The 21,996-nt window shown below is 43.5% G+C and overlaps 1 protein-coding gene and 1 non-coding gene across 2 annotated transcripts; one reads left to right on the top strand and one right to left on the bottom strand.

Annotated features, from left to right (window-relative positions):
• Positions 1-6,344: 6,344 nt before the first annotated feature.
• On the bottom strand, positions 6,345-6,450 carry LOC125411062 (U6 spliceosomal RNA). Its single transcript, XR_007235237.2, has one exon. It is a non-coding gene; the product is annotated as a U6 spliceosomal RNA (small nuclear RNA).
• A 2,696-nt stretch (positions 6,451-9,146) lies between these two features.
• On the top strand, positions 9,147-20,016 carry Mrpl45 (mitochondrial ribosomal protein L45). Its single transcript, XM_048450883.2, has 8 exons — positions 9,147-9,306; positions 10,139-10,316; positions 11,298-11,415; positions 12,826-12,924; positions 16,783-16,831; positions 17,823-17,972; positions 19,041-19,214; positions 19,419-20,016. Exons 1-8 carry the CDS (start codon positions 9,241-9,243, stop codon positions 19,503-19,505), a joined length of 921 nt encoding a protein of 306 aa, XP_048306840.2. The 5' UTR covers positions 9,147-9,240; the 3' UTR covers positions 19,506-20,016.
• Positions 20,017-21,996: the final 1,980 nt, after the last annotated feature.

Here is a 21,996-nt window from a genome sequence, read left to right as displayed (position 1 = left end):
CTCCCCGCCTACAGCCCTCAAGGGCCGCACCTGGAGTTTCCTCCTCACACTAAGGCACAGAGATTTAGTTCTCTTTCCTTCTCCCTTCCCCTCCCCCTAAAGGTAATCCCTGAGAGTGGAAGTGGGTTAGAAACAGATTACTCTGATCCAAAGGGCTTTGCCCTCTCTCCCTAAACACAGAGTGTGCGCGGTGCAGTGGAGGTAGGGAGTCACCAATAGCCTGAAATTCCCTTTTAGGATGATCGCTTGATTTAGCCAGCTGGGAGAAAGTGGAGCAAGGAGAGGGATTAATTCTAGACCTCACTCTCTCCAGCAGCAGCAGGATGCATGGGCTTCTTTCCCGGCGGAGCGGGGATGAATAATATCTCTCCCTAAACATGCCTTCAGAATGAAGAATCTAGGGCAAGCACAAAGGCAAAGGCTCCGTCTCCAGCAGCAGCGGGAAGCGGAAGAATAGATGAGAGACAGAAAGGCAGCCTTGAGAAGAGAGTTTTGTAGCGCAGGCAGAAGGAATCACTCTGGGCCATGGAAACTTCCTGTGTTTCTGTGGTCTAGCATCAGGAGAGATGTGAACTGCGGGGTAGAGTTCCTGAAGGAGTCAGCTCTTGTCTTGGTCTGGAGATTTCTTGTTCAGGGGCTCTGCACTGTAGGGCAGGGTGTCCCTCTTCTGTGTCCAGCATACGGGGCAGCCACACTTCTTAGCATTCCACTAGGCTCCCATACAGATCCTTTCCAGAACTAACTCAGCAGGCTGGAACCCTAACTAACCAAAGTGGAACTCATTTGATTTTATTCAATTAATAATTCTGTAATTTAAGAATCGGATTACCACCTTTGTATAGCTGAGAATCAGGCATGGCCAAGAAGCTGCATCAAGCACTGTCGGATTCCTAAGCACTTGTGAGAGTCCCAGGGTGTCACCTTGGGTGACAAAGCAGCACTGCTGATGTCCTTAGCTAGAATCAGTTGAGAGTTATGTGCTAGGAGTCACCATTCTTGTTTCCTCTGTGGCACCTGACCTTGGATAAGTCCCTTTCTTCTCTGTGCTCCTCTTACCTTATGTCAGAGAAGCACAATGTGAGCACTTGCCAAGTCTATTGCTTGTATTAATCTGTCTATCTAAATATCTATCTATATATAGTATGCATAATCTGTATATATAGTATACATGTGTGTATGTGCACATGTTGTGCATATGTGTGTGTGGGTACATGCAGAGGACAGGGGTGTTGTATCACCCTTGAGATGGAGTTACAGGCTGTTGCAAGCTTCTTGCTATGGGTGCTGTAAATCAAACTCAGGGTTTCGCTGTAGTTTTTTAGAGCCTATCCTGGAACTGGCTCTTGTAGACCAGGCTGGCCTTGAACTCACAGAGATCTGCCTGCCTATGCCTCCCGAGTGCTGGGTTAAAGGCGTGTGCCACCACTGCCTGGCGAGCAGTGGAGCAGTGCATGTTCTTAACCACTGAGCTGTATCTCCAGCCCTTATAAGATTCAATCCTGATGTTATCTGCCACTGGGAAGGCAAAAATACATAGATATTCCCCACTGCTAACCAGGAGTTCTATTCCCTTTAGGCCTTGTGATAGTTTAAATAAAACTATCCCTCATAAGCTCATAGGAAGAGACACTATTAGGAGGTGTGACTTTGTTGGAGTGATTATGGCCTTGTCACTCTCAGGTGGGGAATTGAGGTCTCATATATGCTCAAGCTATGCCTAGTGTCTCAGACCACTTCCTGTTACCTGTGAAAGCTGTGGGACTCTCAGCTTTCACCATGTCCCCAACACCATGTCTGCCTGCATGCTGCCGTGTCCCACCGAAACAATAGTGGACTGAACCTCTGAACAGAAAAGCCACCCTAACAAATGTTTTTCTTTGTAAGAGTTGATGTGGTCATGATTGTTGGGTCCAGGGGGGGGTCGCGCAAAGATGGGGACAGACCACCAAAGTCTAATAAACCAGAAGCAAACTTTATTCAAAAAACCAGATTCCAGGAAAACCAGAAGAAAACTTGAAAAGAAAAAAAAAAGAAAAAGAAAAACACCATGGGGCACAGAAACTTATCGGCTAGCTGAGACCACAGCCAGAGATGGTGTTTGTTAGACTGTGGCAAAAGGCTTTTTATAGTATGGGTTCAGACCAAGCATTAGGTCTGAACAAAGGAATTTTTACAATCTTGTCCCAACCCACAGGTCAGTCAAGGTAGACCCTAAGGGGAGGAATGAGAGTTGAAAGGAACAAGAAATAAAAGGGATGGAGACAAGACAAGATTCTGATCAAGTCTCTTGTTTATTAGGGGAGTAAACAGGGTGGATATAGGGTAAAGGGAGTGGGTTCTAACGTCAGTGGGTAACTAGGCAGCTATCATGAAATATGTTCTAGAGGAGAGTACAGTGAAAGCCACTAATTGCAAGGAAACGGATGCTTTTAGCAATTAGTCAGAAAAAGGTACTGCTAGAAATATCAGAAGGTTAATAAATCAGAATAATTGGTTCTTAGGCTTGGAACTTAGAAGATAGCAAAAGGCTTTTCACACAATCTCAAGCCAAAACTCAGACATAGATTGCCTTACTTTACAATCTTCATTTCCCAGTTAAACTAATGTTTGTGCTTAGCCTATTGCCTTCCTTGGTACATCCAGATAGTGCTTACTGAAGCCCTGTGCCTTCCCTTTGAGGCTGCCAGTTTCACACAGCAGGGATAATGCGTAACCCAGAGGCTGTATATCTATTTCCTAAAAGTTAACTCAGCACCTATCTGTAGTCTAGCTCTTAGTTTGCAGAGAGATGCTTTGGCCTTATGAATAGAACTATGGTTGTAAAGTGAAGTAACCCACTGTTAATAGTTAATCCTTAAGCTACCAAGAAAGCCGTCTGAGAAAGACAGTCTGTTCTCATTCTCCTAGGCCTAAAACTTTATATTTCTCTATTTTTACATTCCTATTTCTGGAATCTACATTTTTATATTCTTATTTCTGGACCCTTTCAATGGTGTCTCTTCACGGCAATAATTAAGACAAGGTTTCATTTGAACATTGAAAAATGGACTCCAGGAACACCTTGTGTGTTGATAGATATGGGGAAGAAACTTCTGCCTCATGGTATTTCCTTTTCACTGTTGTTGAAGAGATTTATTTTATTTTTATGTAGATGTGATGAGGGATTCCCCTCTGCATGCTGTGAATACCATTGGTAAATAAAGAAAATGCCTTGGCCTGTTGATAGGGCAGAATAGAACTGGGCAGGGAAAACTAAGCTGAATGCTGGGAGAAAAGAGGCAGAGTCAGAGAGAAGCCAAGTAGCCCGCCAGAGATAGAGGCCAGAACTTTACCTAGTAAGCCATTGCCACGTGGCAATACATAGAATAATGGAGATGGGTTAAATTAATATGTAAGCCAATAAGAAACTAGAGCTAAAGGTCAATCGGTTTATAGTTAATGTCGGCCTCTGTGTGTTTACTTGGGACTAAATGGATGTGGGACCTGGTGGGACAGAAAATGGTGCTCAATGTGTGAACAACTGCATTCACAGAAAACCTGAGAGAGCTTGGGAAGTAATTTTAAACAAAAAATAATGGCATAAGCATGGCTTCTGGTAGCAGCAATTTCTCAGGTTTGCTCTCTTTGCTAGAGGCAAGCACATCTCATTTAAGAGAGGCTTCCTGACTCAGCTTTAGCTGCAAAACCTTGCAACTCTTTTAGGAGTCCCTGTCACCAAACATTTAAATAGTGTTTATGAATAGCCAACAGCGTGCTACTTGATGGTGGCAGGGACCTTAAAATGCCATAGAGTTGTGGCAATAAATATGGCTCTGGCGGTACCTGCACAGTGAGGCTAGAATCTGAGAAAGCTAAGGAATGGCTGGATCCAGCCGCCACAGCCACAGCTTTAATCCTGGCCATACTGCTTAGCAAATTAAAGACTCGTGCGGTCAGAAAAAGAGAGAGATGGTAAAGATGGTGTCAGAAGAAAAAGCCTCTAAACAGTTTACAGTGTGTTTAAAAATATATGTAGACTTGGGAGAGAAAAGAAGGAGGATAACGTTCTTAAAATAAAAAAAGAAAGAAAGAGAGTAGTTGGGTGTGGTGGCATCCACCTTTATCCCAATACTTGGAAGGCAGAGGTAGGTAGATCTCTGTGAGTTCAGGGACAGCCCGATCTACAGACAAAGATACACAGAGAAATCTGTCTCAAAAAGCCAAGAATTAAAAACAAAAGAAATAGAGTTTAAAATAAAGCCACATAAAGATGGAAAATACACAGAGTCTGGATACTGTTTATTATTGTGTTGTCTTTAAATTGTCTGATGGCTGAGGAAGGAGCAATACCTGCTAAAAGACATTTTATTATAAATGTTACTGGATTAATTCAAGATAGGCATTTTAAAAATGCCTTAACTTCAAAATTGAAGTCAAAAGATATGTTACTTTGGAGAAGATGTTTTGCTTTTGAAAATGAGAAACGGTGAACTCATTCCAGGTTAAGAAAAATCAGGTTAAAAAAACAAAAATAAAAACAAAAAAAAAAAAGAGGAAGAAGAAAAGAAAAGAAAAGGGAGGCTGGAGAGAGATGGCTCACTAGTTAAGAGCATTGCCTGCTCTTCCAAAGGTCCTGAGTTCAAGCCCCAGCAACCACATGGTGGCTCATAATCTTCTGTAATGAGGTCTGGTGCCCTCTTCTGGCCTTCAGGCATATACACAGACAGAATATTGTATACAGAATTAATTAATTAATTAATTAAAAAAAAAGAAAAATCAGGTTTGATCAAGGAAGACCCCCCCTGAGATATTTCTAATAGAAGTAGATGCCCCAGATGTATGAGTTCTACATTCAAAACAGTTTCAATACTTCTGGCTGAGATGATCAAGCCTCACAGGATACTCTAGTCAGGACTTGATCATAATTCTAAATTTTCTTTAGGTCCTCTTAAGATTATCAGTGCCCCCAATCAGCAGGAAGTAGCCTAGAAAACTATGCTCACATTCCTAAAAAATGGATTATGGATATTTATCTTTGTTTAGTGTGTTGGTTACAAGATGTTATAGATAATGGTCTGGACAAAAAGCCAAACAAAGGATATTGGATTCAGAGTTTTTGTTTTATAAAAAATAAAAGGGGGAAGTGCTGTGGGACAATGGTTTTTTATCCTGTCACTTGTATTATTTTTAATAAAACGCTGATTAGCCAGTAGCCAGGCAGGAAGGGTAGGTGGGGCAACCAGGAAGGAGGAAGTAGAGGCAGGGCAACAAGAAGAGGAGAATTCTGAGAAGAGAAAAGATCAGTCTGCGGCCATCACCCAGACACAGAGGAAGCAAGATGAGAATGCCTTGCTGAAAAAGGTACAAAGCCATGGGGCTAACATGGACAAGAATAATGGGCTAATTTAAAATTTGAGAATTAATTAATAATATGCCTGAGATACTAGGCCAACTAATTTATAATTAATGTAGACCTCTGTGTATTTCTTTGGGACTGAATGGCTGCAGGAATGGGAGGAACAGAAGAAATCTCAGTTCAACATAGATGAGGGCTTGTCTGAATGTTTCTATATGTACCACACGCATGTAGTGCCATCAGAGGCCAGAAAAGGGCATCAGATCCCCTGGAATTATAGATACAGGGGGCTATAAATTGCCATCTAAGTCCTGGGAACGGAACTCAGGACTGCTGAAAGAGCAGCAATGGCTCTTAATCCTGAGCCATCTATTTAGCCTCTAGTTCCTTTTTTCTTTCTTTTTAAAAGTAAATAACAAAGACTTGGTTTACCAGCTTTTTAAAACCAAAACTTAACGGTACCTATTTATTTATTTTGTTTTACTCACTTACTCATTCATTTATTCATTCATTGTGGGAGGTGGGGGTATGAGACAGGGTTTTTCTGTGTAGTTCTGGCTGTCTTAGAATTTTTTTTTAATGAAATTCAACTTCTTTATTTTTTTAAGATTTATTTGTTATATATACGATGTTCCTCTTTCCTGTATACCTGCACACCAAAAGAAGGCACCAGATCTCATTATAGATGGTTGTGAGTCACCATGTGGTTGCTGGGTATTGAACTCAAGACCTCTGGAAGAACAGCCAGTGCTCTTAACCTCTGAGTCACCTTCCAGTCCCTAGAACTTTCTTTGTAGACCAGGCTAACCTTGAACTCAGAGATCCTTCTGTCTCTGTTTCCCATGTGCTGGGATCAAAGGCGTGAGTGACAATTGCCCATCCCAACAGTACACATTTAAACAATTATAGAACTGGCAAGGTTGACAGCATTTGTGCACAATTATAAAGCATGAAATGAAGAAAAAAAAGAAATATAAGAAATATTTCTGTTGAAATTTCATCTTGACGATAAAACTTGGACTGTTTCATGAATTTGCACGTCATCCTATGCAGGGGCCGTGCTGATCTTCTCTGTATCCTTCCGGCTTTAGTGTAGGTGCTGCCGAAGGGAGCGTGGGGCAAAATCTCTTTATCTTGCATTCTGAGAAATACAGACTATTAGTGTTGGAGGATTAAGAAATATCCTTTAGTGTTACTTCCTCAGCTGACAATTAACCTTGAACTTCGTGAGGAAGAAGGATAATACAAATTCTCCAAAACACCTAATCAAATGCAGCAATGATCACTTTTAATGAACTAAACCACATTGACTAATCTTATTTCAACCAAACTGATATGGAATTAGTTTGCAGTATCAGAGAAACTGACCAGAGGTCAGGCAGAAAAGACTTTGGGTGTGCTACCTACTCTGGTGTGGTCAAAATAAAGCAATGAAAGAGCAGAGTCTGAGGAAGATTGTAACAGTATCCTGTAGTAATCAACAGCCAGGCATCCTGATAGGTCTTCTCACTTCATCGGGTGTACCAAATTAAAACAAAATCATGTTTTATTTTATAATGATTAGAATAGGTAGATAGGAGTCTGAAAAGGCATATGAGACATTGATGACCAGGCAGGATGGAACACACCTTTAATTTCAGCATTTAGGAAGCAGAAGCGGGAGGGATCTCTGTGATTTGAAGTCAGTCTGGTGTAGAGTTCCAGACCAGCCACAGCTATACAATTGGACCCTGTCTCAAAAACAAAACAAAACACCAATAATAATAGTGAGTAAAAGAGTCAGGCAGTGGTGGCATATGTCTTTAATCCCAGCACTCAGGAAGCAGAGACAGAGTTTGAGGCTAGCCTGCTCCACAGAGTAAGTTCCAGGACAAGCAAGATTACACAGAGAATCCCTGTCTCAAAAGAAAAAAAAAAGTAAAGTAAAAGAAATAATGAGATAATAAATATCTCTCATTTAAATGTTTATTAATATAAATATTATTTATATTATTTAGTTAACATACATATAGTACCTAGTTTTATGTCACTATCAGTGTATCATGGCATAGGTTCAGGGCTAAGGCTAGAAATTTGGGAAATTTATTACCCTTGAAGAAGTTTCAAAGGGCAATCATGATGGGGTGTGCCTATAATCCCAGCTCTGGGGAGGCAGAAGCAGGAAGATGAAGAGTGGCTCAGTCCTCCCCATTTACATAATGAGTTAAAGAAAATCCCATAGAGTTAGAAATTCAGACCTGAAACAATCCGTATGGTTTCCAGACCTGTATGGAATCTCCCAGACCCTGTGACAATGACCCTCAACATTTTAAGTCACCAGCAAGTCTTCTTCAGTGGGAAAGCTCGACATGCACAGCCTGTAACTCCTAATCTATTGCAAAATATTGTAGACGAGTGCTCAAGTAACAGTAATCTACAGAATACGAGAAAACAAAAGTCTGGACAGTCTTTGCTCCTCGAAAGTGTGTCTGACACTGGATGCTCCACGATAACTTGAACATCAATCTCATTACGACTTCTTTAGCCATCGACTGTGAGACAGTTTGGGTTGTTTCTACTCCATGGGCCCGAATTTCAGTTCTGCCAGTTACTAGCTGTCTAAACTTAAATTACATATTTAGTATCTCTGGCCCAATCATTTATGTAAAAGAGGAATAGTCCTGTTTTGGGGTTTTTTGTTTGTTTGTTTGTTTGTTTTTGTGTGTGGTGAATGTTTGATTGAAAGTGACCCCAGCCCCCTGACACCCCTATATCCAAGGAGTCTGGGATGATTGGGAGAGTCACCCCAGTCCCTGGAATCCATTCTAGAGGCTCCAATGGAGCGTCAATGTAGCAGAAGGCTCCGTCTCAAACTCCCCCCCCCCCCCCCCCGTTTCCTTGGACCTGACTCCACCTCCAGGAAAGCCCGCCAAGCACTGACCCCTCCCCAGGGAAAGTCAGGTCCACTCCCACAGGCTATTTAGGCTCGTGCCAGAAAAAGGAATACGTGGTCTCCAGGGTTTGCATGGGCTCCTGTCGCCGTGATGCTGTCCTGGCCCTCCCGGTAGTGCTGCATTTATTTAGCGTAGGCAGCTTTGATTTGATCTAATCTGGTCTGATTGAAATTGTTCGCTTCGGCAGAGAGGCTCTTCTTAACAGTGAGGATTAAGTTGATATATGTAAATCGCTTAAATTGTCAGGCACCTTTTAAACAATTTTGAAAAAACGAACTATTACCAAATTTGGTTAGTGATTTTTTTTCTCTCTCTCTCTCTCTCTTTTTTTTGAAAATGACCAAAACAAAACAAAAACCCAGATAGTTGTCAATCCACGTGCCCGTTTGCTTTTCAGTAACCACAGGGATCAGTTTCTCTAATGGAACAAGAAGGAAGAATTTTCATATAGAAAACTAGGTGGGGCTCAAGTTTAAGGTTATACAGCATTTTGCGGTCAGATACACACCCAGAAACTATCATTTTCGCCCTAAATTCCTCCAGTGTATTCCACGTAATGAAAGAAAACACTAATCTCAAAGTCCTCTGATTTCAGAGAGAAACACTTTTTCATTCTTTTAGTGAGAGCAAACAAGGTGTAACAGTGTGCTAAGCAACCAGGAATGCAGCAAGCCGGTTCCCCACGGAGAGCCTCACGCGCAGGCGCAGCTGATTCTCCACCGCTCTCCCGCTGGCGCGTGACAGCCGTGCGGTCTACCCTAGTTCCAATGTGGTCTCATTGCGCACGCGCAACTACATTGCGCGCGCACGCGCCCCCCCTCCCGAACGTGCGCGTGCGTGCGTCTCACCTTTCGGCCTAGGGCGCGCGCCCTGGAAAATTCCACTCCCGAGCTCGCTCCACCCTATGCGCCTTTTCTCCTGCTCAGTGCTCTGCGGCTTAACCGACATCCCAGCGGCCTTTGCGCGGACAAAATGGCAGCCCCCATACTGCGGGACTTGTCCTGCTTATCCAGGGCTTTGGGATGGTGGTCTCGGCAGGTGGGTAGGGACGAGGCGAATGACATTTTAGAAACAGAAGGAGGAGGACAAAGTAGAAGGGAATAATCGAACAGTGGCCGTTGATGAGTTTGGACGATACGTGTCTGACTTCGTCTGGGGAAGAATTGGAGGTGTATGTGATCCCTGTCTCTGAGTGAAGACAACCTGGGCGGAGCTTTAAGCTTCTCCGCTTTAGTCCCAGTCTCTTTGGCGAGATGTTAAAAGGAAAGAAGTAGTGGCTTGGAAGGTGTACCGGCTTCTTTTACATTCTTTAAAAAAGAAAAAAAACTGCCAAGGATAGAGGTACAAGGTCGGTTTTGCTTAGCCTGGAGCAAAACTCATGATCGGAGAAAAAGGTCACCTGGCTTCTCAAATTTTATTGTCCAGTCTGGAGCTAAAAGGACAGAATTAAGTCAGTGAGACACTGCCCGGGTAGAAAAAGAAAAAGAAAAGTGTGGAGAAAATGCCCACGAGATCTTCAGTATTGGGTTGATCCTAAGGTTCACCATCAAGCTAAATAAAAGGTCTTTGAGGGTAGGACTTCCGCTTTGCTCATCTCCGCACACAGCACCACTGCAGGATGTGTCAAAGGAAAGCTTTTAGTAAGTGTTGACTGATGTTAATAAAGGTTATTAACTGGCTTGTGGTAAGAGCCATCTCTAGAGCCATCTCTAGGTGATCGAGTAGTAATGTAGTTTCGCCATAACAGTTGTTTCTTAACTTCTGAAGCATTCTTTGGATATGTCCGTTCTGTAAGACTTTGCGTACAGTTGCTCAAGATAGGTTTTTCTTTCCAAATCACTTCTTTGCTAACCTTTCCTTTACCTCCCAGCCCATTCTGGTGACTCAATCCCCAGCTGTAGTTCCAGTAAAAACCAAAAGCCGGTTCAGACCCCCTCTTCGTGAACCCAAATACAAAACAGAGAAGGAGTTTTTGGAACATGCCAGGAAAGCAGGATTGGTTATTCCTCCGGAAAAGATGGAGCGTCCTATACATCTGGCCTGTACAGGTGAGGAATAATATTTCTGGGCTCCTAACTCAATCCTCTACGGTCAGATATCTGGTCCTTAGAATGCCTTTGACTCTGATTGACAGCATTAAAGTCCCCCCCCCCCCTTTTTGAGACAGGCTTTCTCTGTGTAGCCTTGGCACGGGCACTGTAGACCAGGCTGTCTTCAAACTCAGAGATCCATCTGCCCCTGCCTCCCGAGTGCTGGGATTAAAGGCATTTGCCACCCACCACCTCTGATGACATCATTAAATTACCCACTAGGTTCAACTTCAGTAATGATTAACTTTATATATACTATAGTTCATAAAGTCAGTTTTATTTTGCTTTTACAGTTCTTGGGATTAAATACAGGGCTTCATACATGCTAAACAAGTACTGTACCACTGAGTTATATCCCTAGCCTCCCTTTCTTTTTGCCTTTGAGACAGAATCTTTCTAAGTTTGTCAGAGTGGACTAGAGTTTGTGATCCTCCTGCCTGAGTAGTAAGGGTGACTTAGGGCTACAGTACTAGTCCTGTGTATGTGGTCCTGCTTTGTTCTTACTCTCACACAACTTCTAGAAAGAGTGTAAGTTCTTCGGTTTGTCAAAGCAGAGACAGACTCTAGAAGGAGTTCATTATTCTTTCTTTTTTATCTAGAGATGTCCCAGTAGTGCAAACAGTTCCCGGTACTTACACAAGTATGACAAGATTGCCTCTATGTGCAAGTTTGATTAGGCTGCTTAATATCCTGTGTCCTGGGGACTGAGAGATGACTCAATGGTTAAGAGCACTGGCTGCTCTTCCGGAGGACCTGGGTTCAATTTCCAGCACCCCCATGGCTGCTCACAACTGCCTGTAGCTTTACACCAATGCACATAAAATAAAGTTAAAATGAATTATTAAAAAAAAATCCTGTGTTCTTTCCAGTGTTAGCTGCCCTCAAGGCGATGTTTTCTCAATCTTCCAACAGATTTTTAATTCCCTTCTTTCCTTTCAGCTGGTATATTTGATCCCTATGTCCCACCTGAAGGTGATGCTCGGATGTCATCCCTTTCAAAGGACGGACTGACACAGAGAACCGAGCGATTAAAAAAGAATGTGGCATCACAGCTGGCGTAGGTGTCGGAGACAACTGAGGTTTAATGTTCTAGGCTGAGAAGAACATGTGATATTTTATACTTATTGTGTTATATAGTATATTACATTGATTTCCTTCTCTCTTTTTCTTTTTATGTGTTTTGCTTCATGTAAGTGTACCAGAGAAACCCTGTCTTGAAAAAAACAAACAAGCTGGACCATGGTGGTGCATCCCTTTTATCTCAGCACTCTGGAGGCAGAGGCAGCAGGCAGATCTCTTTGAATTCGAGGCTAGCCTGATCTATAGAGGGAGTTCTAAGACAGCCAGGGCTACACAAAGAAACCCTGTCTTAAGAAAGAAAGAAAGAAACTTTCTGCTACTCCCCACTTCTATTTTTTGTTTGCTTTTTTTTTTAGACAGGATTTCTCTGTATAGCTTTGTCCAAGAACTTACTCTGTAGACCAGCTTGGCCTCAAACTCAGAGATCCAGCTGGCTCTGTCTTCTGAATTCTGGGATTAAAGTCATGAGCCACCAGGACCGGCTTTTTGTTCAGTTTTCAGTGTTGCTATTTAGAAGCTCTCTGCTCTGATACTTTCCTGGTTTTGGTCCTCTCTTTGGTGCTGCAGAGCTGGAGACTGAACAAGGACCTTATAGGCATGTTTTACCCCTAACGCACCTCCAGCCCCCAGCATTTGTAAGATGTAGATGCTTTCTTTAATCCCAGAATGCTAAAATTTCACTTTGAAAAAAATTTTTCTTTGAGGCTTACTTTAAGTTATGTATATGTGTTTGTAAGTGGGTGTGTGCACATGAGTGTTGGGTCCCCCTGGGGCTGGAGTTCAAGGCACTTTGAGCTCCATGATAAGGGTCTGGGACCCAAACCTAGTTCCTCTGCAAATCATTGTGCTCCCTTAGCCTCCGAACTACTTCTACAGACCTAAGAAAACTTACTCTGTTTGTCTGTATGTATGTATGTTTGTTTGAAGACAGGATCTTACTATATAGCTCTGTCTGTCTTGGAACTCCTATGTAGACCAGGCTGACCTCACACTCACTGAGATCCACCTGCCTCTGCCTCCTGTCTTAAAGGTGTGTACACCCTTTTACCATCAAACCCTAGCCTGCTTGTTCTTTCTTTACAATGTTTACATTGAGAGAAAGTTGGATTTACAGCCTTGACACAGTCAAGAAATAATTATTAACTGGGTAGATGGGCATGGAGATTCATGTGAACTAAGAGTTCTAGAAACTATAAAGACTTCATAGTTTTATGACACTTTATTTGTTTGTTTGTGCACATGCACAGGCTGCATCCCACAGCACAAGTATGGAGGTCAGGGCCGCCTGGGGAGTCCCTGAGATTGAACTCGGGTTGTTAGGATTGGTGGTAAGTGTCTTTGCCTGCTGTGATATCATCTTTATGATGGAATTATCTTAATTTTACAGAATTCGAAAGATAAAAGAATTTGATGCCAATTTTAAAACGAAAGACTTTCCTGAAAAAGCTAAGGATATTTTCATTGAAGCTCACCTTTGTCTAAACAAGTAAGTGCACTCCTTCCTGTCTTATGTATGTTCAGTCTCCACAGCAACTGTTGAGTAGTAACTGAAGTCATTTTTTTTCTTTTCTCCCTGCTTTTCCAGTTGCTTGTTGTTGTTTGAGACAAGGTCTCTCTTTGCAGTTTTGACTGTTCTGGAATTCTCTATGTAGACCAGGATGACTTCCTCTGCCTCCCAAGTGGCAGGTGGAGTTTTTCTGTCCCATCTACCCTGTCCCAAATAAAAATAGAAAAGCTTTTATTAATTGCAAAAAGCTTGGCCAATAGCTCAGGTTTATTATTAATAGCTCTTACTTTTAAATTAACCCATTTCTATTATTATTATTGTCATGTGGCTCATGGATTTCTCCTATTCTCTAGCCTCTTGCCTCTTGGGCGGCTTGCTGACATCTCTCCTGACTCCACCTTTCTTTATCTGAGTCCTCAGTTTGATTGTCCCACCTAATTTTATTCTGCCTTGCTATAGGCCAGACAGCTTTATTATTAACCAGTGAGAGTAATACAGATTCACAGTGTGCAGAAGGATCATCCCACAGCAAAAAGGGACTTGTCTTTAATTTTAGAAGGAGGATCTCACTACGTATCCCAACCTGTCCTTGAACTCATTGTATATTCAAGGTTGACTTTGCCTCCCAAGTGCTTAGGCTAAAGGCGTACACCACCAGCCCCCAATTTATTATTTTTATTTTGTGTATGTGAGTGTTTTGCCTGTGTGCATGTCTGTGCACCGTCTGACTGCCTAGTGGCCTTGGAGGCCAGAAGAGGAGGAGTTACTGGAGTTATAGACAGTTGTTAGCAGCCATGCGAGTGCTAGGAATAAAACCTGGGTTCTCTGCAGGGGCAAGAAGTGTTCCTAACTGTGGAATCATCGCTCCAGTCCCAGGCCTCGAATTTCTCATCCTCCTGCCTATCTGAGAGTGGGATAATGAGCATTTGTCATTGCCCCTGCTATGAGTGGGCTTTTACAAAAATGGATTTTTTTTTTCCTGCGAACAGGGTTTCTCAGTAGCTGTGGAGCCTGTCTTAGAATTCACTCTGTAGACCAGCCTGGCCTCGAACTCACAGAGATTTGTCTGCCTCTGCCTCCTGAGTGCTAGGATTAAAGGTGTGCGCCACCACTGCCTGTCTCAAAAATGACTTTTTAATGATTTAGTCGGTCTCAGTTCTAACTGTAGTTGTTGGTGCTCTCCTGGAATGGCTTCTGTTTTTGCCCTACCTGATCCCATAATCCATCCTGGTCTTCTGTGCATTTATTTTATCATGAACATTTCTGTTTTTCTTGAAAACTTGCAACTTTTTCTTCCCCTTTTTTTTTTTTTTTTTTTTTGGTTTTTGAGACAGAGTTTCTCTGTGTAACGATCCTAACTGTCCTGGAACTCACTTTGTAGACCAGGCTAGCCTCGAACTCACAGAGATCCACTTGCTTCTACCTCCTGAGTGCTGGTATTAAAGGCATGTGTCACCACCGTCTGGCTTTTTTTTCCCTCACTTTTTCTACCAAGCTATTGTGCGTGCTGTTTTGTTTCTCCTTTTATTTATTGTGTGTGTGTGTATGTGTGAGGACGTACATGAATGTGTTTGCATGCAGCATATGTGTAGAAATTAGAGAAGAGCTGGTGGAGTCAGTTCTCTTCTCCCACTATGTGCCATGGGGATTAAACCCAGGCCTCAGTCTTGACAGCAAGCTCTTTTATCTTCAGAGCCATCTCACTGACCCCCCACTCCATTCCCCTGTCACCCCCCCCCCCACCTACCCTCCCATCCCCACCCATAGACAGGGTTTCTCTTTAACTTTCTGGAACCTGTCCTGGAACTCCCTCTGTAGACCAAGCTGGCCTTGAGCACACAGAGATCTGCCTGCCTCTGCCTCCCAAGTGCTTGGGTTAAAGGCGTGCGCCACCACCCTGCGCTGGCCCTGTGCTATTTACAATTATTTTTCCTGTTTGTTTTTCTCCTTTCATTTGTTGATTGGTAGGATTTGCTTCTTTAAAAAAAAAAAAGTTTTGGGGGCTAGAGAGATGGCTCAGCAGTTAAGAGTACTTCCAGAGGTTAAGACCTTTTCCAGAGGTCCTGAGTTCAATTCCCAGCAACCACATAGTGGCTCACAACCATAAGATCTTGTGCCCTCTTCTGGCCTGCAGGAACACATGCAGGCAGAACCCTGTATACATAGTAAGTAAATCTTTAAAAAAAAAAAAAAAAGTAAAAAATAAAAAAAGTTTTTGTTTGCTGGGTGGTGGTGCATGCCTTTAATCCCAGCACTCTGTGAGTTCAAGGCCAGCCTGGTCTACAGAGCTAGTTCTAGGACAGGCCCCACAGCTACTAAGAAACACTGTCTCGAAAAACAACAAAAAAGAATGCTTTAAGGATTTCACACAATTGTGTTCACATTAACCCCAACTTGTCCAACCTCTACCAACTCCTACCAGATCCACCTTCTATCCCCCTGTTCCCCCTTTTTTGATGACCCAAGTTCAGTTTGTGTTACCCATACATATACCTGAGTATCGGGCCATCCACTGCAGTGTAGTTGACCTACCCAGAAAATTCACGTTCTCTCCCCAGAATCCACTAACTCTCCTTAGCTTCTCAGTTAGGGGTAGAGCTTCAGAGCCCCTTCCCCTCCATGTTAGAATGCTGACTGGCTTGATTTTATGCAGGCAGCCATGAACGCGGTGGTCCCGGCATGTCCGGAAGACACTGTCATGGTCCTCCCTCCTCTGGCTCACAGCTTTCGGCCGTCTCGTCTGTGGTGTTAGTCCCTGAGCCTAGGGAGGAAGGCATTTCCTTTCTTTACTTTTTCAGTTTTCATTTTTACTTCACACTAAGATCTGAGCTAGAAGAAACACTTCATCTGTGCCCTGGTGGACTAGCTTTCTATCCCTCCTCGGAGATGCAGGACTCTTTGGAGAGACATAACATCAAAGTCCAAACTTCCTGCACTTGAAGAGTCCAAGGGTGCAGGGGCAGGAAAGACACAGGCCACCTTTTCCTAGTTCAGAGATGGGAGTGTGTGATAGAGGCCAGCCGTTGGCACTGTGAGTGACTCATGCGCCCTCAGAGGAGATAAGGGACTTTTATTCCTGCATGGCATTGGACTTTGTTCCCTATGCCAGCGTTGAACAAGCATCAGTGGCACATTTAGTGAATATCCTTGCCCACCTCAAAGATCTGATTTCAGAGGAACTTCTCTCTGCTCCAGAAATAAACTGTTCAATGCTCTTAAACATCAAGGTTTTTGTGTAGATCACAAATTAATATATCATGTGGCCCACAGTGCATATGCAGAAAATGTTTGTATAAATGATTTTTTTTTTCATTTTTGGGACTATTTTCAACTTTAAAAAAGAAAAACTTTTTTTACTGAATGGGGATAGTATATGCCTTTAATCCCAGCACTTAGGATTTTTGGGACTATTTTCAACTTTAAAAAAGAAAAACTTTTTTTACTGAATGGGGATAGTATATGCCTTTAATCCCAGCACTTAGGAGGCAGAGGCAGGTGGATCTCTGAGTTTCAGTATAGCTTGGTCTAAAGAGTGAGTTTTAGGATAGCCAGAATTACACAAAGAAACCCTTTCTTGGTTGGGGTGGGGGGGCATAAAAAACCAAACCCTTTTCTATATACTTTGTTTTGCGTACATATAAATGGGAGCACATATACCATGATTCACGTGTGGAGTCAGTACTTCTCATGTGGATTCTGGGAATTGAACTCAGCTTCTCAGGCAGGCTTTGTGGCAAGCCCTTACCCACTAGCCATCTTACCAGTCCATTATCAGGTTTCATAGTGGGTACCATAAAAATAGGAGTCAATGATAAATATATCTTTTTTCTTTTCTAGTTCAGACCATGACCGGCTTCATGCCTTGGTAACTGAACACTGTTTTCCGGTAAGTTCATTTATTTATTTTTATGTGCAAGTGTGCCTCATCTATCCTAGCCCTGATAGCTCTGGAAAACACTCCCTTTCATTGCTGAGATATGCAAGGGTAAAATGAAAATAAAAGAGAGAAAAACGTGTACTATCAATAGAAGTATATGTAGTAATAAGCAGGTTCTGAACGTGTGTGAGAGGAAATGATGTGTGCAGTAGTGTGGTGTGTGCAGTGGTGTTGCGTGTGGTGGTGGTATGTGCAGTGGCGGTGTACGGAGTGGTGTGTGCAGTAGTGTGTGCAGTAGTGGTGTGTGGAGTAGTGTGTGCAATGGCGGAGTGTGCAGTGGCGGTGCGTGTGGTAGCAGTGTGTGCAGTGGCGGTTCATGCAGTGGTGTATGCAGCGTGAGTTTTTAGTGATTTGGAGAAGAGACCTCTTAGAGATGGATGGGTCTTTTTTTTTCCTTTCTTTCTTTTTTAATGTGATTGGTGTTGTGTCATGGGTGTTGGGTCCCCTGGAATTGGGGTTACAGACAGTTGTTAGCTGCCATGTGGTTGCTGGGAATTGAACCCAAGTCCTCTATAAGAGCAGTCAGTGTTCTTAATTACTGAGCCATCTTTTCAGCCCTGGTGGATTGAGTAGTTTAGTAAAAATGTTGTTGGGAGGCAAGCATGACCAAAACTTGATCAAATTTGGGAAATGCTGGGCAGTGGTGGCGCACACCTGGAGAAGCAGAGGCATGCTTATCTGCTCATCACCTGTTTCTACCTTCCGAGTGCTGGGATTAAAGACGTGTCACCATTGCCCAGCTCTAATTCTAGCACTCGAAAGATTGAATTAGCATTACTGCCTGGGTTACAGAGTGTGTCCCTGTCTCAATCCCCATTCCCACCCCTAAAATGGGGTCGAAGCATGGACTGCAGTGTCTGTTGATTGCAGGATTGCATTTGTAGTCTCAGCAGTACCTTGCAGAAGGGAAATCTCCTGAACTTTTCTCTTTTGCCCTCAGGACATGGTCTGGGACCTCAAGTACAAGACTGTCCGCTGGAGCTTTGTGGAATCTTTAGAGCCAGCCCAAGTGGTTCATGTTCGCTCTTCAGGCATGGTGAACCAGAGCAACATGTATGGCCAGGTCACCGTCCGCCTGCACACTCGGCAGGTAGAGTGACTATTTTATTCACTCCGTGTTAAGTACCTTAATAATAACCTCAGAGACACCAACGTGCATCAGTGTTGCTTTAAGGAATAAATATCAGACTTCCTCTTGGAGTTTGACCAGGAGTGAGTCCAAGTTTGAGTTCTTACTCCTCTACCTCCTGTGTGTATTCTGTGGTTCCTGGTCTACCCATGGCCCATCTCTTGAATGTGTCTGTGCCTGCCTGGATGCCATCTGATATCTAACTGCCACTATGTCTGTCCCTAACAAAAGATTTTCCTCTGTCTTTGTTGAATAGCACAGTAAACAGGGTATGGAAAAGGGACAATGGAGTCTGGACAGAAATCTTTAACAGAGTTTTGTAAGGGATCATACTTTGCTAACCCCAGGTAGCCCTAAAGCACTCAAAAAAGTAAACAGCCCTGCAGAAATGTTATCAAGCAGCATCTACAGAAATGTTATCAAGGGGATTGTTGGCTGCTTCAGCCAGTCCTTACTGCAACACACACATGGTTGGGGGCATGGAGGAGTCCAGAACTGTGTTTCAGGCTAGGTTGGAAAAGCATTGGAAGGTCATTTATTGTTCTCTTAAAGGTGACGACACCATGGGCCGGCAGGCTCAGTCTTAAGTGACTCCAAGGGTTTTAACTGGGCCATCACTGTAACTCTCATCTGTCTCTGGACTATTGAGTGCAGGGCTGTTTGTTTTTCATTGAGTTCTGGGGGTTGAACCCAGAGCCTCATGGGTACAGGAATATGCTCCCACCACCGTGTTCCACCCCTTGGCCCAGAACTGTAGGTTCTCAGGAAAAGTTTGCTGGCCTCTCGCCACTACTAAGTGGTATCTACACTCAGGTATGGCGTGAGACTGCTGTTTTTCCCACCATTCCCATCCATCAAAGAACTCTGAAGAGTAGTATGTCAGCAATGATTAGTTCCAAGTTCAGAATTCTGAAATAATTTTAATTTTCATTAATTAAAATTTTTTTGTTAGGATTGTTTCAAAAATGGTTGTATAACAAAAACAGAACAAAATCCTCTGACAGGCCAGATTTTATTTCATCATTACAGACTTTGGCCATCTATGATCGGTTTGGCCGGTTGATGTATGGGCAGGAAGATGTGCCCAAGGATGTCCTGGAGTATGTGGTGTTTGAAAGACACTTGATGAACCCGTATGGGAGCTGGAGAATGCATGCCAAGATTGTGCCCCCGTGGGCACCCCCTAAGCAGCCCATCCTCAAGGTAAGGCTGCTTGCATGTTTTGAGACTTGAGGCTGTATGCTGTCTTGACTTCCTAACACTCTCCTCATGGGCTCCACCTAGTGGAGAGAAAGAAAGAAGCAACACTAGGGAGGGGAACTTCCTGGTTTCTAGGTGAGGGAGTGAGTGATTCTGGGTAAACAGCAGACTTGATTGGTAGGTAACCCAGCCTCTCTTTCTTTTCAGACATTGATGATTCCCGGTCCTCAGCTGAACCCATGGGAGGCGTATGAAGAGGCACAAGGAGAGGCCCATAAGCCTCAGCTTGCCTAATGGCATAAATGACTCCTGAGGAGCCTGGCGGTGGTGGTACACGCCTTTAATCCCAACACTCAGTTGGCACAGACAGGCAATCTCTGTGAGTTTGCGTCCAGCCTGGCCTACAGAGTTCCTGGATAGCCAGAGAAACCCTGTCTCAAAAAACAGCAACAAACAAACAACGAAAGGACTCCTGAGGGCTGACCGGATGATGGGGCTGCAAAACCACCTACATCCTGTAGGCTTCCCTTGCTCTCTCTTGCCCTGCCTGAGTCTTTTCAGAAGACCCTCCCCCCTTGCAGTTGTGACTTATATCCAGCCAGGTAGATAGCTGGGATGCCCAGACATGAAGCATCTTTTTAAAGTCATGTTTGCCTCCTGAAGTGACATGAAAAGCAGCATGTGTGAGAACATACATGACACTGGACTTCTCACGGCAGGAACTGCGAGTAGACCAACAGCGTGCTCTTTTCTATACAGGGCAGAGACCAGCATTTGAAATAAAATACTAGGAAAGTGTTGAGTACATCGTGGTTTTGTACTTTTGCCCTGGTTCAAACTGGGAATAGAGCAGTTCCATAATGTCGGAAGTGGAACCCAGAGTTGTGAGTGACGTAACTTCCAGGGGCTCGCGACCAGAAAGAGTACTTTGTGTTTATAAACCAGGGTATCTCTCTGTAATGCCATTGCTGGGGAAGTGGAGGCAGGAGGAGGACAGCAGTTCATGTCATCCTTGGCTACGTAATGGTTTAGAGTCAGCCTGGGCTACCTGAGATCGTGTCTCAAGAACAACAACAAAAAATAGGGTGTTAATTAATTTTACATGTATGAGTGTCCTGTCTGCATGTATGTTGTGCACTACATGCCTGATACCCCTGGAGGTCAGAAGGAGTTGAATTCCCTGGAACATGAGTTACGGATGCTGGTAAACCACCATGTAGATGCTAGGAATTGGATCTGAGTCTTCACTTACTGTAGCAGGTGTATTAAAAAAAAATTTTTTTTCAAGACACTTTCTCTGTGTAGCCCTGGCTGTCCTGGAATTTGCTTTGTAGACCAGGCTGGCCTCGAACTCACAGAGATCTGCCCACCTCTGCCTCCTGAGTGCTGGGATTAAAAGAGTGTGTCACCATGCCTAGCTTAAAATTATTTTTTATCTTACTTATATATAAATCCAAAGGAAAAAAATTGTCTTTTAGCTTTTGTGCATTTTATTTTGTTTGAGATAAAGTCCAGACCTACTTTGTCTGGAACTTGATAGATAGCCCAGGCTTGATTTAAACTTGCAGTGGCCCTTCTGCCTTATGAATGCTGGTACAGGCATGAACTACAACACCCATCCTGCATTTTATTTTATTTTTTTTTGAGACAGGGTTTCTCTGCAACAGTCCTGGCTATACTTGATCTCATTTTGTAGACCAGATCTCAAACTCACTGAGATCTACCTGCCTCTGCCTCCTGAGTGCTGGATTTAAAGGTGTGCGTTACTACTACCCGGCTCTGAGTTTTTATTTATTTATTTAATCCGAGTGGTGGTGGCACACTCCTTTAATTTCAGCATTTGAGAGGCAGATACAGGCAGATCTTGGTCCTATAGGGTGAATTTCAGGATAGCTTGGGCTACTCAGAGAAATATTGTCCCAAAAAACTAAAAAAAAGATTTATTTATTGTTTATGTATTCAGTGTTCTGCCTGCATGTATGCACACCAGAAGAGGGCACCAGATCTCATTACCAATGGTTGTGAGCCACCATGTGGTTGCTGGGAATTGAACTCAGGACCTCTGGAAGAGCAGCCAGTGCTCTTAACCTCACAGTCTTCTCTCCAGCCCCTATTTTATTCTTAGTTATTAGATTTGTCCCCACCCCCACTGCCACATTTTGGCACTGGAGATTAAATCCTTACCCTGGCTCTTCCCAGCTAGGTCAGACTACCAAGGAAGTATGCCAGCACTCAGGCAGAGACAAGTAGATCTCTGACCAGGCCAGCCTAGTCTACATAGCAAGTTCCAGGACAACCAAGGCTACATAATAGAGAGACACTATCTCAAAAAAAGAAAACCGTGTGGCTCCAGGAAATTTGGAAGTATGCAGGGGACAAGGCAGGGTTGGCAATTAGGGGAAGTCAGTAAGATTTGGTTCTGATTTCTTGCACCTCCCAAAGATACTGGCCTTGTCTTCAAGCCCAGGACCAAGAAGGCAAATGCACCAGCGTACAAGTCTGTGTGGAATGAGTACAGCAGCCCTGCCCCTGCCTGTTTCTTGCTCCACCAGGACTGTTTAGCAGACAAGGGTGTGGGGTTTGCATGCACAGTGTCCTACAGAGTACAAGTCTGTGTGGAATACAACAGCCCAGTCTCTGCCTGTTCCTTGCTCCACCAGGACTGTTTGGAGAAGGGTGTGGGGTTTGCATGCACAGTGTTCTGGGATGTCTGGGCATGATGAGAAATTACCTTTTTCCACCAACAAGCTGGATTCATAATGCTTTTGAGTTCCTTAATCTAGTG

This window comes from Myodes glareolus, chromosome 9 (assembly GCF_982192425.1).
Source record: "Myodes glareolus chromosome 9, mMyoGla1.1, whole genome shotgun sequence".
NCBI classification, from domain to species: Eukaryota; Metazoa; Chordata; class Mammalia; order Rodentia; family Cricetidae; genus Myodes; species Myodes glareolus.
Note: the sequence above shows the minus strand (reverse complement) of the source record. Positions and strands in the feature narration are given on the sequence as shown.

Coding starts and splice junctions, on each gene's coding strand:
- Mrpl45 (XM_048450883.2), top strand. CDS start 9,241: ATGGCAGCCCCCATACTGCGGGACTTGTCCTGCTTATCCAGGGCTTTG. Junction 11,416..12,825: donor AATGTGGCATCACAGCTGGC/GTAGGTGTCGGA, acceptor TTAATTTTACAG/AATTCGAAAGATAAAAGAAT. Junction 19,215..19,418: donor CTAAGCAGCCCATCCTCAAG/GTAAGGCTGCTT, acceptor CTTTCTTTTCAG/ACATTGATGATTCCCGGTCC.